Consider the following 16,322-nt stretch of genomic DNA (forward strand, 5'->3'; position numbering starts at 1 on the left):
AGCCATCTGTCATTGGACTCAATGGAGAGAAGTTCCGGGTGGAAATATTTAGTTGCATCCCAAGGAAGAATGCGGTAACAATGAGAGCGGCTGCAGAATGGACTGTCTTATGAGGTAGTGTCTTGGGAGGGTTCAAGCGGAGTATAACCAATAGCCAAGTATGCTTGAGAGCAGACTGCGCCACTGAGTATGCATTCTGAGTCTCTCCTTACTCTCGGAATTTATGAAGTATGTAAATTACCAACATAATTCAGAGGACTTAAATATACTTCTCTAGAACCTACTCATATATACTGCAAATGTAAACTGGCATTAAAATAAGGCAATACCCCTCAATACCCCACACACATTCACACACCAAAAGTCATGTGGCAAATATGGCATGCAAAATGGGTGACAATGTACTCTAAATTCTGTTCAGTATAGATGACTCTACAATATTTGAGGGGGATTTTCCAGGCTTGAGGATAAACCCTGGAAAGGAAAGCGAATGTTTCTTCACGTGAGACTTGTGTACAGGATGAGAGGGCTGGTTTATAGAGGTAATTTGAGGAGGAAAGAAGATGGGTTGGGTGACACGAATCTAAAGAACCCTGCTCTCAGGGAAGGAAGCAAAAGCTGTCCCTGCCAATACTGAATCAGACACAGAAAGGAGGGACACCTGCTATCTGCCCAGTCCTTACTGCAGATATTGCTGTATTTGATGGGTGAGAAAACTGTGGCTCAGAGAGGTGAAGTAACTTGCCCAAGGTCACATAGCACTAGCAGGCAGTGGACACGTGGGAAGAGACAGAACTACTCAGTTCCGAAGTCTTTGTTCTGCCTTAAGCTGGAGTTCTATAAATCATGAGGCTGAGGATAAGACAAGTGGGGCCTTAGGAATATGGAAACGATCTAGCCTAAGTTCAGAGTAGGTAATACAAGAGATCAATGAAAGATTTTACATGCAGCAGCAAGACCAGCTGAGACAATGACAGGCTCCTCTGTCCAAGCAGGGACAGCAGAGAGGGAGTAAAGGAACATTCCCCTTGCCATCTGCAGTTGGTGATCTGGAAGACTCTCAGCTCCCCTCACAAGAAAGGAGCCCTCCCACAGGAGTGTCTGTGCCTATTCTGGCTTGGCACCAAACCCAGTTCTTCAGGAATGACCCCAAAGGGTTCCAGCAGAGGAGTGGAAATTGATCATCAAAGTTGTTTTTCATTTGGTGGTTTGTCATCTGGGGGAAGCAGAAACAGGAGGCAGTGTGACATAACAGAAGGCTGCCAGGCTCTGTAGTCACTGATACAGCTTGGAAGGCAACCAAAGGTATATGAAAGGTCCACAGAGGCAGAGCTGGAAAAGCACACTCTGAGCCGCTTCTCCATCTGTGTATAAGTGGGACATGAACTTGGGGCAGCGTTGGGTGAGAAATGAACAACTCTTCCCTCTTCCCTTTTAAACACACACTTAATTTGGTCCCTTAAATAATTCTGTCGTATTATTGGGTTGAAGACAAAAATATCATCTGTGTATTTAAGATCACTACAGACAAAAACCTGTAACCTGTGATTCCCCAAGTAACAGGTGAAAGCAAGCACTGGGGTCCACTGGAGTCCTTCCTCTCTACACCCCACATTTTTACCCTATTTTTCATCTTCATCCTAACCTCCATCCTGGCCTCCCTCAATCCAAGTGATGACCCTTCCTGTGGATTCACACACCCTTCTCTACCTAGCCTGGAATCCAATCACTTTTGCCACCATCCCTCCATGAACTCTATCTGCTTCTGTTACACCCAACCAATAAGCCTGCAGTCTAAAGGATGCCTCCCAGTACTCTTTCCACTTGGGCTCTGGAGCAAATTATATTTTTCAAAGAAGGTCACAACAGTAACTTCTATCCCACACACGTTTTTGTAATGAGACCCTGACACTCCTCACAAAGAGGTGGAGGGGCTTTGTTTCCTCCCCTTGAGTCTCAGTGGGGAACTGGGAGGACTACAGCCAACAAAGTATGGTGCAAATGATGTCAGGTGACTTCTGAGGTACGGTCCTAAAAGGTCATGCAGCTTTCTTATGCTTTCATCTCTTGAAACATTCACTCTCTGGCTGCTCTCTTGGGAAGCTCCCTCTTGGAAACCAGTGGCCATGCTGGGGGGAGCCCAAGGCACACGAAGAAGCCATGTGTAGGTGCCTGGGTCAAGAGTCCCCCATGAACCGAGCCCGTAAGTCCTCCCAGCCCAGATACCAGACAAGTGAAAAACCCTCCAGCTAATTCCAGTCCCCAGCTATTTAATTCTTCCCAGCAGTGGCTCCCGGCACCTTGAAGCAGAGATCCCTGCTGTATCCTCTCTAAATTCCTCACCCACCAAACCCATGAACACAATAAAATTGTTGTTGTTTTATGCTGCCAAGTTTGGAGTGGTTTTTGTAGCAATAGAAAAGTTAAATACGGCCGGGCGCGGTGGCTCAAGCCTGTAATCCCAGCACTTTGGGAGGCCGAGACGGGCGGATCACGAGGTCAGGAGATCGAGACCATCCTGGCTAACACGGTGAAACCCCGTGTCTACTAAAAAATACAAAAAACTAGCCGGGCGAGGTGGCGGGCGCCTGTAGTCCCAGCTACACGGGAGGCTGAGGCAGGAGAATGGCCGGAACCCGGGAGGCAGAGCTTGCAGTGAGCTGAGATCTGGCCACTGCACTCCAGCCTGGGCGACAGAGACCCTGTCTCAAAAAAAAAAAAAAAAGAAAAGTTAAATACGCTCCAGGGGCGCAAGAGCGCAGAAAGTCCCAGGTGCTATTTAGGCAATCCTGTGGTTACTTCTCAGCTTCCTTCTGCCTGCCCTTTCCCAAAACCCTTCTCCACAGTCTCCTTTCTAATCTCAACCCTGGGAATCTTAAAAGATCACCTTAGTTGCTTCAAAAAATGAACTTCCCTCTTTATTCTTCATTCTACTTCCTTATCTATTTTCATGTCCTTGAGAGCTTGTGTGGAGGTTCTAGCAGAGGAGCGCAGCTACTCGTATACCCTTGATGGAAGACCGGTCCTCCTCTATTGGGGATGGTCGTCCTCTTCAACCAAACATGCAGCTTCAGGAGGGACACACATGAAGTGGTGAGGACAGGAGACACCCGCCTAGCCGGCCAGATCAGCCGAATCAACCCTGGCAATCAATGGAGTGACAGATATCGCAGCCAGATCACTCTCACATCCCATTTTCTTATCCTTCCAAGCCTTCCCTGTTTCAAAAAATAATTCTCATCCTAGTTAAGATGACCATTCAAGCTCTTAACTCTCCCATCAACCCTTTTGGCTTCCCTTATCTCTGACTGCTCTTGCTCAATCTTCGTCCTGGCTTTTCTTCTGTCACCTAACTCTCAAGTGGTGGCATTCTCCAGGAATTTTTCTTTTCTTGCTTCCCATTTGATTCTGTCCTCCCCTAGCTCCACCTGATGTCCCGCAGAGTCCTGAAAAGCTGCACCTGATGTCCTACAGCGATTTTAAAAATAAGGAGCTCAGGGCCAGGCGCGGTGACTCATGCCTGTAACCCCTGCACTCTGAAAGGCAAGGTGGGAGGCCTGCTTGAGGCCAGGAGTTCAAGAACAGCCTGCGCAACACAGTAAGACCCATCTCTACAAAAAATTAAAAAGCAAAAAGTTAGCTGGGCGTGGTGGTGCACACCTATAGTTCTAGCTACTAGGGAGGCTGAGGTGGGAGGATCAATTGGGCCCCGGAGTTTGAAGTTACAGTAGGCCATCATCACACTATGTGCTCCAGCCTGCGCAACAGAGTGAGATCCAATCTCTCAAAAAAAAGGTGCTCAAAACTAAGCCAATTATCTTCCCCAACTTGGTCAAAGGCACTACCATCTACCCACTGCCTTTCAATACAGCCTAAGGGTTACAAGAGTGGAATCTGGAATTGAACTGCTCGTGTCTGAATTTGACCAGTACTACTTCTAGCTATGCGACCTCACTCCAAATCTTTGTCTGTAAAAGAGGGATAATGACAGTACCTACCCGTTGAGTTGTGAACATGAACCAGGAGGACACCTGTGTAGGTGCTCAGCAAGGGGTCGGCACATGCCACACGCTCTATTATCAACACTGCTACTCTCGTCACCTTGGCTTGTAAATGGCAGTGAGATCTTGGGATCCTACATCTGATCCTACATCTGTTCTGTTTTCCCCCCCTGTAGCCTCACCCCTCCCTTCAACCCATCATCCTAACTGCCACCAGTTAGTTTCCCAAAACAAAATCTCATTGTCTCATTCACTTGCTCAACATCCTTGGAAGGCTACCAGTGTCTGAAGGATAATATGCAGGCTCGTAAGCCTAATGGGTAAAGACCTTAATCTCCACTTCATCACCCACCACAGCCTTTCTTGTTCACACTCTATATACCTGCATGTGTGGTTCTTTCCACCTAAAATGTCCTTCCCTCCTCCTCTGCTACCTACTGAAATCAAATAATCTTCCTTTTTTTTTTTAGAGAGGGTCTCGTTCTGTTGCCCAGGCTGGAATGCAGTGGCACAACCATGGCTCACTGCAGCCTCAAACTCCCAAGCTCAAGTGATCCTCCCACCTCAGCCTCTCAAGTAGCTGAGACTACAGATGTACGCCCAGCTAATTTAAAATTTATTTATTTATTTATTTTGAGATGGAGTCTCGCTCCGTTGCCCAGGCTGGAGTGCAGTGGCGCGATCTCCACTCACTGCAAGCTCCGTCTCCCAGGTTCACACCATTCTCCTGCCTCAGCCTCTCGAGTAGCTGGGACTACAGGCACCCGCCACCACGCCCGGCTAATTTTTGTACTTTTAGTAGAGACGGAGTTTCACCACATTGGCCAGGCTGGTCTCAAACTCCTGACCTCAGGTGATCCACCCGCCTCTGCCTCCCAAAGTGCTGGGATTACAGGCGTGAGCCACCGCACCCAGCCAAAAACAATTTTTTTTTAGAGACAGGATCTATGTGGTTCAGGGATTGGTCGCAAATTCCTGGGTGCAAGTGATCCTCCCTCCTCAGTCTCTCAGTGTTGGGATTAGAGATGTGAGCCACTGTGCCCGGCCCAAATAATCTTTCAAGGACCAGCTGAAACATCCAATCCTCTCTCAAAAAACCAAATGCGTATTCCCACACACATTTACCAGCATACCTGCTATGCTTCATTACAGTCAGCTGCGCATGGTGCTATTGCCTTCGTTTTTTGTTTTTGAAGTACCCAGGAAGGCAGGCATTGTATCTTAATCACCTCTGCATCCCTGGTATACTGCGCCTGGCACTGAGTGGTGGGCCCCTGGGATACACCCTCAAATTCCCCTGGAATAGAGATGATTGTAAAGCTTTGGGTTTCAAGAGGTTTCTTCAGCTGCCAAAAAAAAAAAAAAAAAATCAACATTCACCTTCACCTAGCTTCATTCCAAAGCATATCATCTTAAGATAACTTCTTAGCTTCACAAAAATTATAAAAAGGATATTTACTTATCCCAATTCATATGATTCACAGAGAGGAACAAAGCTGGTAATTTCAACACAGAGAACAGGCATCCAACAGAGAACAGTTTTCTCTGCCACGGCTGGCTTCTCTCCTGCTAGAGTTTGCCAGGGTCTCCACATGTCTTAACGTGGTGTTCAGAAACACTAATATGACTGTTCTTTTGGAACTGCATGGAATGACAGTTTGCCAAGGCATACCACAGAAGATGCAGCATGGTTCCCTAAAACAGCCTTGAGTGGCATAAGAAGAAGTAGAGGCCAACCTTGATCTTGGCTAGTAAAGCGGGAGAACTTTCTATATCTGGCCCATTGTGTTTTCCAACAAATGATGATGCTCAAAAACTGTGTTCTCCCCCCTCCTACCCTCTTATGCTGTGCTTGTAGCCATGAAAATCAAGCATCTTCTGGTTTAAATACTTCGTTAGAATTCATGCTAACAAAGCCTGCTCCTCCACAACATCCTCACAGAAATACTGCAGAATAGCAAGGGCCAGAATAGATTGGTCTATAAGAAAACAGATTTTTGAGATCACTATTAGTTAAATTCCAGCTGTATTAATTCAGTTCAGCCATTACTGCTTAAGTGGAATTTCAATATGAATTTTGGTTCACATATATCGATTCAATTCATTCTAAATGAATTATATTATTGGAAAATACTACAAATACTTTTTGAAAGGTAGAACTGGCTAGCCAGTGTCACAGTCAACTTTATCCCACAAATGTGACTGTAATTGACTGATCATTAAGAATTACCCTAAAATGCTGAATGCTGACTAACCATTAAAGGTTTAGTGACCAATCACCGCTTTTTTTTTCTCTGAGACAGAATCTTGCTCTGTTGCCCAGGCTGGAGTGCAATGGCGCAATCTCGGCTCACTGTAACCTCCACCTCCTGGGTTCAAGCGATTCTCCTGCCTCAGCTTCCCGAGTAGCTGGGATTACAGGCACCTGCCACCACGCCCGGCTAATTTTTCTATTTTCAGCAGAGATGGGATTTCACCATTTTGGCCAGGCTGGTCTCGAATTCCTGACCTCAGGTGATCCACCTGCCTCAGCCTCCCAAAGTGCTGGGATGATAGGCGTGAGCCACTGCCCCGAGCCCAGCTGATCGTCAAATTTGTTGCACATAGAAAAATCTTTTGCAGTCCAACATTTCAAAATCCCCTACACCCAAGGAGATTTAAATGTGTGTGCCAGAGCATAAAATGAAGTAGGTACCTACTGAGTATCTGTTGAAAGAATGGGGGAATGGGTGGTGAATCACAGCATGTAACAAATGCAGACAAATGAACAAAGAAAAGGAAAAACTAGTTTCCCAACTGCTGAAGAATCACGTCTTCACAGCTGTTTGGTTTTTTTCCCCTTTTGAAATCTGAAATCCTTCATCTGCATGTGGCTGAGTGGCACTGCTCCGGTATAAAGAAGAGTATGTCCTGCTAACATGTCAAGCATGATAAAAACTAAATATGGATGAATATATAACAAAGACAACATGGTTCCAGATTTCAGTAAACAACAAGTCAAACCTCAAAGACCTGAAAACCGAGAGAAGCAAAATGGAAAAGGCACACTGATTCAGCTGAGGCTGATCTGGGATGCCGCGTTGGAAGAAGATGGTAAAGGCCCCTTCTACACAAGATCTTAGTGATCCAGTAAGGTGTATCTAGTAAGCCTATCTCAGGATCTGCTCTATAAAGCATACACTCATGTACTGTCCTCACACAATCGACAGACTGTCGAGATGTAGAGAATGCAACGGTGAGAGCAGAAACTATGAGCGAGCCTCAGCTGGGAGCCCGTCACTGCAAAAGTAAGCTTCCTGTTGAGCCAAAGGCAACTCTGACATCACTGATAAGCACCATGATACACCCAGCATCAAATGGCACTGACTTGCATTTTTCCAAAGTATCTTTTTTTCTAAAAGGATAGGTAATCAACAGCTTAATGAAAGTTGATTTAAAAAGAAAAACAAAAAAAACAAGAAGTTAGTCTGGTTTATCCTGCCTAAAACATGTCTCAAGGCAATAAATTACTTTGTTCTGGAATTCTAGGGATGACAGATCCAGGAATAGTATGTACAATTACTAACTCTTTCTTCCAGTTCTAAAGGCAGGGGACTCTACCAGTGATACTGACCTGCAGGCTGCCCCTTTGCCATACAGAAACTAAGATGCTGGGGCCTAAGCTCTTTTGGCTACTTTGACACTTATTCACTGCCAAGCATGGTGGCTCAAGCCTGTGATCCTAGTGCTTTGGGAGGCTGAGGAGGGAGGTTCACTTGAGGCCAGAAGTTCGACACCAGCCTGGACAACTTGGTGAGACCCCATCTCTACAAAAAAATTGTAAAAATGACTTGGGCATGGTGGCGCTCACCTGTAGTCCTAGCTTCTTAGGAGGCTGAGGTGGGAGGATCCAGTTAAGCCCAGGAGTCTGAGGTTACATTGAGCTATGATCATGTAACTGCATTCCAACTGGACAACAAAGTAAGACCCTGTCTCAAACGAACAGAAACACACTTTATTTGTTTTTTGGTGTTTTTTTTTTTTGAGATGGAGTTTTGCTCTTGTTGCCCAGGCTGGAGTGCAACGGAGCAATCTCAGCTCACTGCAACCTCCACCTCCCAGGTTCAAGTGATTCTCCTGCCTCAGCCTCCCAAGTAGCTGGGATTACAGGCATGTGTCACCACACTCGGCTAATTTTGTATTTTTAGTAGAGACAGGGTTTTGCTGTGTGGGCCAGGCTGGTCTCGAACTCCTGACCTCAGGTGATCTGCCCACCTGGGCCTTCCAAAGTGCTGGGATTACAAGTGTGAGCCAGCATGCTCGGCCTCAAAAACACTTATTAACAGTGCACGGGTGAGGAAAAAGAAGAGGAAGAAGAAAAAGAGAAAATCAAAGAGCTTATTCAGAGGGTCTTTAGCAACTAATAAAAGGCTGATCTTAAGGCAACCTATACATGTATTATTGAGCATAACTAGCAATTGCTGTAAAAAATTCATAAATCATGTATGAAGCATGATCCCTGTCCTTAGAGAATACCAAGATGGAAAGGAGGTAGGTGAATAATCAACCACAATATATTTAATAAAATACTAGAGGAAAATTAAAGGAAGTATATGACTGCCAATGACTATCAGTGGAGCTGGTTTAGGTTCAAGACAGCACCACAGGTTTGCTGTGTGAATGTTCTTCCTATGTTAAATGCACTTTCTGCGCTCAGGGGTCCAGGGATCTACAGGGTGAAATCCCTTCTCACAGAATTTCAGTTGGTACAAGGTCAATGCTGTCTCTGCCACCATCCATGTCCCTTCTGCTCTCTTTTCCTCCCGACTGTGGGCAAAACCCCTTTGATGTCAGCCCTCTGAGGACACTCCTCCTCTCAAGAAGGGCTGCTCCTTCCAAGGCCCTCAGTTACCTCTGGCTTGCTGTCTACCACATCCACCTCGAGGTTGACTTCTGCTTGGAGGATTTTCTGCTTAGCCTGCTCCACTGCTGAACTGAGCTTCTGGATGTAGGACTGCAGCTCTTCTGGGGAGTCCATATTCAGCTCTATCAGAGCTTTGTGAAACTGATCCATCTGGCCATCCTCTAGAAGTTCCTGAAAACAGAGCAGTCACAAACAGGAAGGAAAGTAGCTTTAGAGTCAAACGGAGAAAATGACAGCTGGTGAGAGCTTCCAGAGCTCCCCCGGCCTACCCTGCCCAGAGCCACACCTCCAGCTCCCTCCAGTTTCACACAGCTGCCCACCTCTCTAGCTGTCTCTAGGCTAGCATTGCATCACAGTTCTAGCAACAACTGATTAGGTAAAACTAATGATGGTGACAGATATCTAAAAGGTTGTTACCCCTTTTTTTGGGGCGGGGGGAGAAAGGTTGTGGAAGAAGGTGGGAAAGTTACTAAGAGGAGACATGAAAGGAGCCTTCTGGGGGGGATGCTGACAATGCTGTTTCTTGACCTGACAGCAGATACATGGGCAAGTTTCACTTTGAAAATCCTTCAAGATGAAACAAAGATTTGTGCACTTTGCATGAGGTATGCTACACTTACAAAGTTTAAAAACATAAAGGAACTTATAAGGTGAAAATAAACAATGCTGGAGTCCACAGCTCTTTCCGAAACAGCTGCTTCTACACTGTATTCTATGCTGATGATCCCCCTGCACTCCTTCCTGACCCCAAAGGTGACAAACAGTCAAAGCATCTTAAGGCCAATGGAAAAACATACAAGAAAATCTGAGATCATCTTGTTAACACAGAAGGGTGCCCATCCCTGTGTTTGTTATTACCTGCACGTATAGCAGTCGGTCCAGACGCTCCTGATCCAGCTGCAGCTTCTCCTCCCGCCGCCGGGCATTGAGCTCCTGCAGCCTCCGCAATTGCTGCTGCCGCCTTTCTTGTTTCTCCTCAGAGGTCAGGGTGCTGCCCAGGAGCTTGCTGGAAAATGGGAGCTGCATCTTGTGGACATTACTCTCATAATAATCAGGACACCGCCATTTGTGTAATTCTTCAAAGAAACAGTTTTGAAAGTTATGAAATGGAAACACTATTAACACAACAATTAAAGTCAATTACCAGCCAGGCACGGTGGCTCACGCCTATAATCCCAGCACTTTGGGAGGCCGAGGCGGGCGGATCAGGAGGTCAGGAGATTGAGACCATCCTGGCTAACATGGTGAAACCCCATCTCTACTAAAAACACAAAAAATTAGCCGGGTGTGGTGGCGGGCGCCTGTAGTGCCAGCTACTCAGGAGGCTGCGGCAGGAGAATGGCGTGAACCCGGGAAGCGGAGGTTGCAGTGAGCCAAGATCGCACCACTGCACTCCAGCCTGGGCGGCAAAGCGAGACTCTGTTTTTTTTTTTTTTAATCAATACCAGCATTTCAGACATAGGTCAGATGGAGAAAATACACTCCACCCAATCCCCGAATCTACTCAATCAACTAAAAGCAGCTACCAAACCTGGACATAATGCCAGCAGGCCTGTTCTAAAAGAACTGCTAAGTAAAGTTCTTTGGCGGGAAACAACACCAGAAGGAAGCCTGGAGCATCAAGAATGAAGAAAGAGCAATATAAATGATCTGGTTAAACATAACAGACTCATCTCCTTATGAGTTCTTGAAAACCTATTTGACAATTGAAAGTAAAAATCACAACACTGTCTGATGGGTTTCCAATGTATACAGATGAAATAAATAAGACAACTTTAAGATAAACCGGGCAAAATAAAGGAGTCAATATAGTGCTGACATTTCCACATTCCCCTTGAAGTGGTAAACACAGAATCTAAGTAGACTATGAAAAGTTGTGTTGACTGTAATCTCTAGAGCAACCACTAAAAACTACAGTAAAAAGGTACAGTAAAAAACACAACAGATAAAATACTTAAAAAAAAAAGCTCAAATAACCTAAAAGGAGGCAGGAGAGAGAAACAGAGGAACAATAAACAGAAGAAACAAAACAAATAATAACATGATGAACATAAATCCAAGCATATGCATAATTAAATTATAAATGGTTCAGCCTAACAATTAAATAGAGGTTGACTTTGAATAGATTTTTTTTTTCTTTTTTTTTTGAGACGGAGTCTTGCTCTGTCGCCAGGGCTGGAGTGCAGTGGCCGGATCTCAGCTCACTGCAAGCTCCGCCTCCCGGGTTTACGCCATTCTCCTGCCTCAGCCTCCCGAGTAGCTGGGACTACAGGCGCCCGCCACCTCACCCGGCTAGTTTTTTGTATTTTTTAGTAGAGACGGGGTTTCACCGTGTTAGCCAGGATGGTCTCGATCTCCTGACCTCGTGATCCGCCCGTCTCGGCCTCCCAAAGTGCTGGGATTACAGGCTTGAGCCACCGCGCCCGGCCTTTTGAATAGATATTTTTTAAAAAATGATCCAACTACCAAGAAACTCACTTTGAATATAATGATATAGCAGATTCAAGGTAGAAGGACGGAAAGACATACCATGCAAGCACATGACCCAGCAATCTATTTACTCTGGAGAAATGAAAATGAGTTCACCCAAAAGCTTGCCTCTATCCCAAGTCCAGGCACTCTTTCCCTCACTTCTTCTCTATCACTATGGTTTTATCTTTGCAAAATGTCACGTAAATGGAGTCCAATAGTATGTACTTTTTGAAACTTTTTTTTTTTTTTTACTCAACATCATGCCTTTGAGATTCATTCAAGTTGCTGAGTGTATCAGTAGTCTGTTCCTGTTTATTGTGGATAAAGACAGGATCTGATTATAAAGAGAAAGCATATGTAACCAATACCACAATCAGGATACGGAACAGTTCCATCATCCCAAAAAATTCCCTCATGCTCTCTCTTTATAATCATATCACAGAACTGTAAAACAAAAAGTTGACTAAAAAAAAAGAGTCAATACTGGAGCACCTGGAGAACAGAGAAGTGGGAGCATGGAGAGTTGTGTGCTTCAGCCGTGTCTTCTGGCAAGTCTCTAACTCTCCAGACTGAGTCTTCTCATCAATTCTTTATTTCCCTATCTGTCTCCCCAACTTCTTTATATCCCAGCAATAACAGATGCTGAATAAATGCTTTCTAAAGTTAATTAAAACACAGCTCTTAACACATGAAACATATACTTAAAAATGGTTAAAATGGCAAATTTATGTTACATGGTTTCCACAATTAAAAATTAAAAAAAAAAAACAGATGTAGTTTTTGCCCTTCAGGAGCTCATTATTGTTCAGCCGAGGTCAGCACCCTCAACGAGAACAAGCAAATCCACTATTGGAATACAGCTATATTCACAGTGGCATTGTCCATAGTCCTTTGGTTTTATACGAACTATTTAAATTCAGGAGGAAGATATTTTCATCACATTCAAGTGACAATAGTAACTAAAACTCACACTTTAATTTGAAGTGTAAAATACAACCAAAAGTCCAAGACAAGCTTGAAAAGAGGTGTTTATACAGCATAGATGTTATTCTAATGGTATAATAAAACAATTTCAATTGTTTTCTAACTTAAGATATTTTTAGTCTGATATGTTCTGCTCACTCTTAAAAATGTTTAGTATCTGGAAAAAGTTGAAAGTTGTACAATTCCAAGATCTGTATTACAGGCAAGTTATAAAAGCTACCATTTGTGAAGGGAACCCATACAACGTAAGTTATCAGGTTACTGAATAGTTTAAGAAAGGGAATACAAAAAGGGGAAGGGGGTGCTTAAAAAGTGAGCAAACAAGGAATTACGCTGGCAGTAATTTAAGGAATACAAGGTAGACAACATCCAAAAGCTGCAGGCAAACATCCTCTTGGATACCTTCCACATAATCCTCAGCGATGTAGCTGTGCTCATGCAGAATCTCCTCCATGCGGCTGAGGGTGATGGCTGCCAGGTGCCCAGGGTACTTCAGCTGGAGGAGACGCTGGAGGTAACCAGCTGCTTGGCTTCCTCCAAGATTGATGCGCTTGCAGTTTTTAGCATCTAATCTATAACCAAGCAGTAGAAAACAGCACTGAAATTTCTGGAGGACAGAAATATGGAGCATCTTGGGAGAAACAAGATAATTTAAGGCACATAAAGAAGAAATAGACCAGCAGGAGAAACACAAAACCTGACAGTTGGAAGGGACATTAAAGTTCCCTTGGTATAGCCTCTTCTGTAGGCAGGCATTCCTAGTTCACCTATACAGTCACATGGCCACCTAACAGGAATGCACTCCAAAGTCAGATCTTAATGAGTCTCATCATATATTTCTCAAACTGTAGTCCTGGGACCAAGTATCCCAGAATTAGCTGGAGGAAATGTTGAACATGCCAATTCCCAGTACACAGCTGCTCTGGGGGCCTGAGAATCTGCATTTTAATGGGCTCCCTAGGTGACTGGTGAAGGCCAGAGTTTAAGAAGCCCTCCCCTGAACACTCCACATCTACTGATGAAGTAAACACATTAAGTAACCACACACATCCTGGTTTACTGTAAAAGAACCAGAGTAACTTTATATTCCTAATGTGTGAAAGTAAGTGGCAGAGCACTAGGAACTTGCTGTAGAAAACTAAAATGTCACTGCTGTATCGTACCTCACCAGCAGATGCCAGCATAGAACAGGATATGATTCACTCTGATAATTTCGCAGCCTTCAGGTAATTTCCTCTCAATATAACATAACATGTTACTTTTATTTCTGCATATTCTCTTTACATAGAGAACTTCATACATCAGGAGTGTTTGGTAACACCTAAGAATTACTTTTTTCTTCATAGATTTTCACAGAAACTTCACAAGAAATTCAATGGTATTTGTCTTATATGTTCAGTCTGCTTTACAGTTTACAAAGTGCCATTACCTACCTTATCTCATTTCATTCTCAGAGTAACCCTGGAAAATCAGTTGTTCCCAATTTTACATGTCAGGAAATGAAGTGAGGAAGTTAAGTAGCAGAGCTGCAAACCCAGACATTCAGCTCTAAAGTGTGAGTCTCTTTATGCCATGTGAGAAACCTTCTCAGGAGAACACAGTGCTGGCCTAGGCTCTTACCAGACAGTGAAAGCTCAATGATAAAGTGGGAACAGACTTTTAAATATAACATAAACTACCCTTGCCTTTCATTCAACTTGAAAATATTTAGTATGGGTCCATTATGTGCCAGGCACTGTATCTGAAAGGTCTAAACAATAATGATTAAAGAACTTTAAATTTGCTGGGCACGGTGGCTCACCCCTGTAATCCCAGCAAGTTGGGAGGCCAAGGAGGGTGGATCACTTGAGGTCAGGAGTTTGAGACTAGCCTGACCAACATGGTGAAACCCTGTCTCTACTAAAAATACAAAAAAAATTAGCCAGGCATGGTGGCAGGTGCCTGTGGTCCCAGCTACTTGGGAGGCTGAGGCAGGAGAATCAATTTGACCTAGGAGGCGGAGGTTGCCCTGAGCCGAGATCGTGCCACTACACTCCAGCCTGGATGACATAGCAAGACTCTGTCAAAAAACAAAAAAAAAACCACTCCAGAACACAAAGATGGTCTCAATTAAATTTATTCAAAACATTTCTATTGAATGTCTATTACCTGTAGATACTATGTTGGCTATCTCCCCATAAATCAGAATTATAAAACTGTAGAATTATGGATGTGGAACTAAGAGATTATCCACCCCAACTCCCTCCAGAAGGTCACAAAGGACAGAACTATGGGCAAAGGGCCTTACCCACAGTCACACAGTGAGGTAGTTCAAAGCTAAGCCCAAGGGCTCAGTTCACAGGCTAGTACTGCTCTTTCTACTCTGCCTTTAAAGCACGCACTAAATGTTTCCCGAATGCTTCTCAAAATAGCACTCAAATGCCACAAGTGCAACTCACCTCCCTTCTAAGATGGGTAAAACATGTGTACACTGGTATCCAGATGAAATGATGAGTCCACTGCACATCGAGTTCTTTGGCTTATTGTGGTAGAAGCTGAAGAGGCTATCTATTCCATAGGCAACCTTGGGAATCCCATAGCACTCAAAAAGAAGCTCGGACATCATTTGCCGTGAATATAGTGGGTTGCACACAGCTTCTGTCAAAACTATGGGATGATCAACGCAGCCCTGCTTTGAAAAGAAAGGGCAAATAGATGAGTGGTAACAGAATACTCTTTTTGAAGCATAGAAGAACCCAAAATCCTTATTGCAGGGCTGATTTTGCTTTTGGCCTCTTAATCAAAAACCTGATCACAGGCGATTGTAAGACTCTCATCTCATCTTTACTGGAAAATACGAAAGTAGAGTGAATTTAAGTTATTAAGTCAAGGTCCCATCCAAACTGTCAGCAAATCGTGTTGGCTCTATCTTCAAAGTATCTCCAGAATCCAACTGTTTCTAATCACATTCCCTGCTACCTGCCTCATCTAAGCCACCATCATCCCTCACCTGGGTTATTCCAACAGCCTCCTAACTCGTCCCTGTTTCCACCCTATGACCCACGACAATTCATGCTCCATACAGCAGTCACAGTGATCCTTCTGAACATAAGTCAGGTCCTTCCTCAGCTCAACGCCCTGCCATGGCTCCCCATTTCACTCAGTAAAAGCCTATAAGGTGTGTGATCCGCCTCTCCACTACCTCTCTGACATCCTCTTCCAGGTATTACTCTCCCCCTCACACAGGCAGCCTTGCAATTAGGATTAGGGCACACTCCTACCTCGGGGCCTTTTCACTGGCTGTTTACTCTGCCTGGACTGTTTTTCCTTCAGATATTCACACGGCTTGCTATCTGAATCATCTCCTTCAAGTACTTGTTCAAACATCACCTTCACGAGTCCTACCCTGACCATCTTATTGAAAAAAATGTAACTCCCTCCTCTCCTATCATGGCATAGAATCTACTATATTTAATTCCATGTTTACTGCCTTTTCATACTAGAATATCTTTTCATAGTATTAATAGCTCCATAAGCACAGTAGGTTTTGTGTGTTCACAGATGTACTCCAAATGCCTAAAAAGTGCCTGACACAGAGTGTTCAATACATATTTGTTAATAAATGGACTTCTTAACAAACGAGCATATATGCCCAAATGCATGCTCCAAGATACAAGCAGCAGCATTTTATTCGCTGCTATACCCCCAGCGCCTAGCATCTGATCGACTAAAAGACAATCGGAGCTACTGAAGTGACTGTTACCTCAGAGAGGAGACGAGACCGCACCCCTCCCCTCAAGCCCAGCCCAGCCCAGCCCACTTCGCCCTTCACCTGTGAGGAGACACCCAGGTGCTGGAAGCTGTAGTCCAGCAGCAACTCCTGAAGCTCAAGGTTGACCGGCACGTTGCGGTCGAAGGGCGAGCGCAGCATCCAGCGCAGAGGCTCCAAGCTGCCCAGGGCGTTTCCCACCTGCGGGCCCGAC

General features: G+C 44.6%; 1 protein-coding gene across 1 annotated transcript in view; it reads right to left on the bottom strand.

Annotated features, from left to right (window-relative positions):
• Positions 1-16,322, bottom strand: part of ACTR5 (ARP5 actin-related protein 5 homolog (yeast)) — a 29,483-nt gene that overhangs the window by 8,832 nt on the left and 4,329 nt on the right. Inside the window, exons 3-7 of the mRNA XM_011929207.1 lie at positions 16,172-16,322; positions 14,799-15,028; positions 12,763-12,932; positions 9,763-9,980; positions 8,893-9,075 (exon numbers count right to left, since the gene is read on the bottom strand). Coding sequence (XP_011784597.1) covers positions 8,893-9,075; positions 9,763-9,980; positions 12,763-12,932; positions 14,799-15,028; positions 16,172-16,322 — 952 coding nt within the window. The remainder of the gene's footprint in view (positions 1-8,892; positions 9,076-9,762; positions 9,981-12,762; positions 12,933-14,798; positions 15,029-16,171) is intronic.

The sequence above is a fragment of the Colobus angolensis genome, unplaced genomic scaffold (assembly GCF_000951035.1).
Source record: "Colobus angolensis palliatus isolate OR3802 unplaced genomic scaffold, Cang.pa_1.0 Scaffold8, whole genome shotgun sequence".
In the NCBI taxonomy this organism is placed as follows: Eukaryota; Metazoa; Chordata; class Mammalia; order Primates; family Cercopithecidae; genus Colobus; species Colobus angolensis.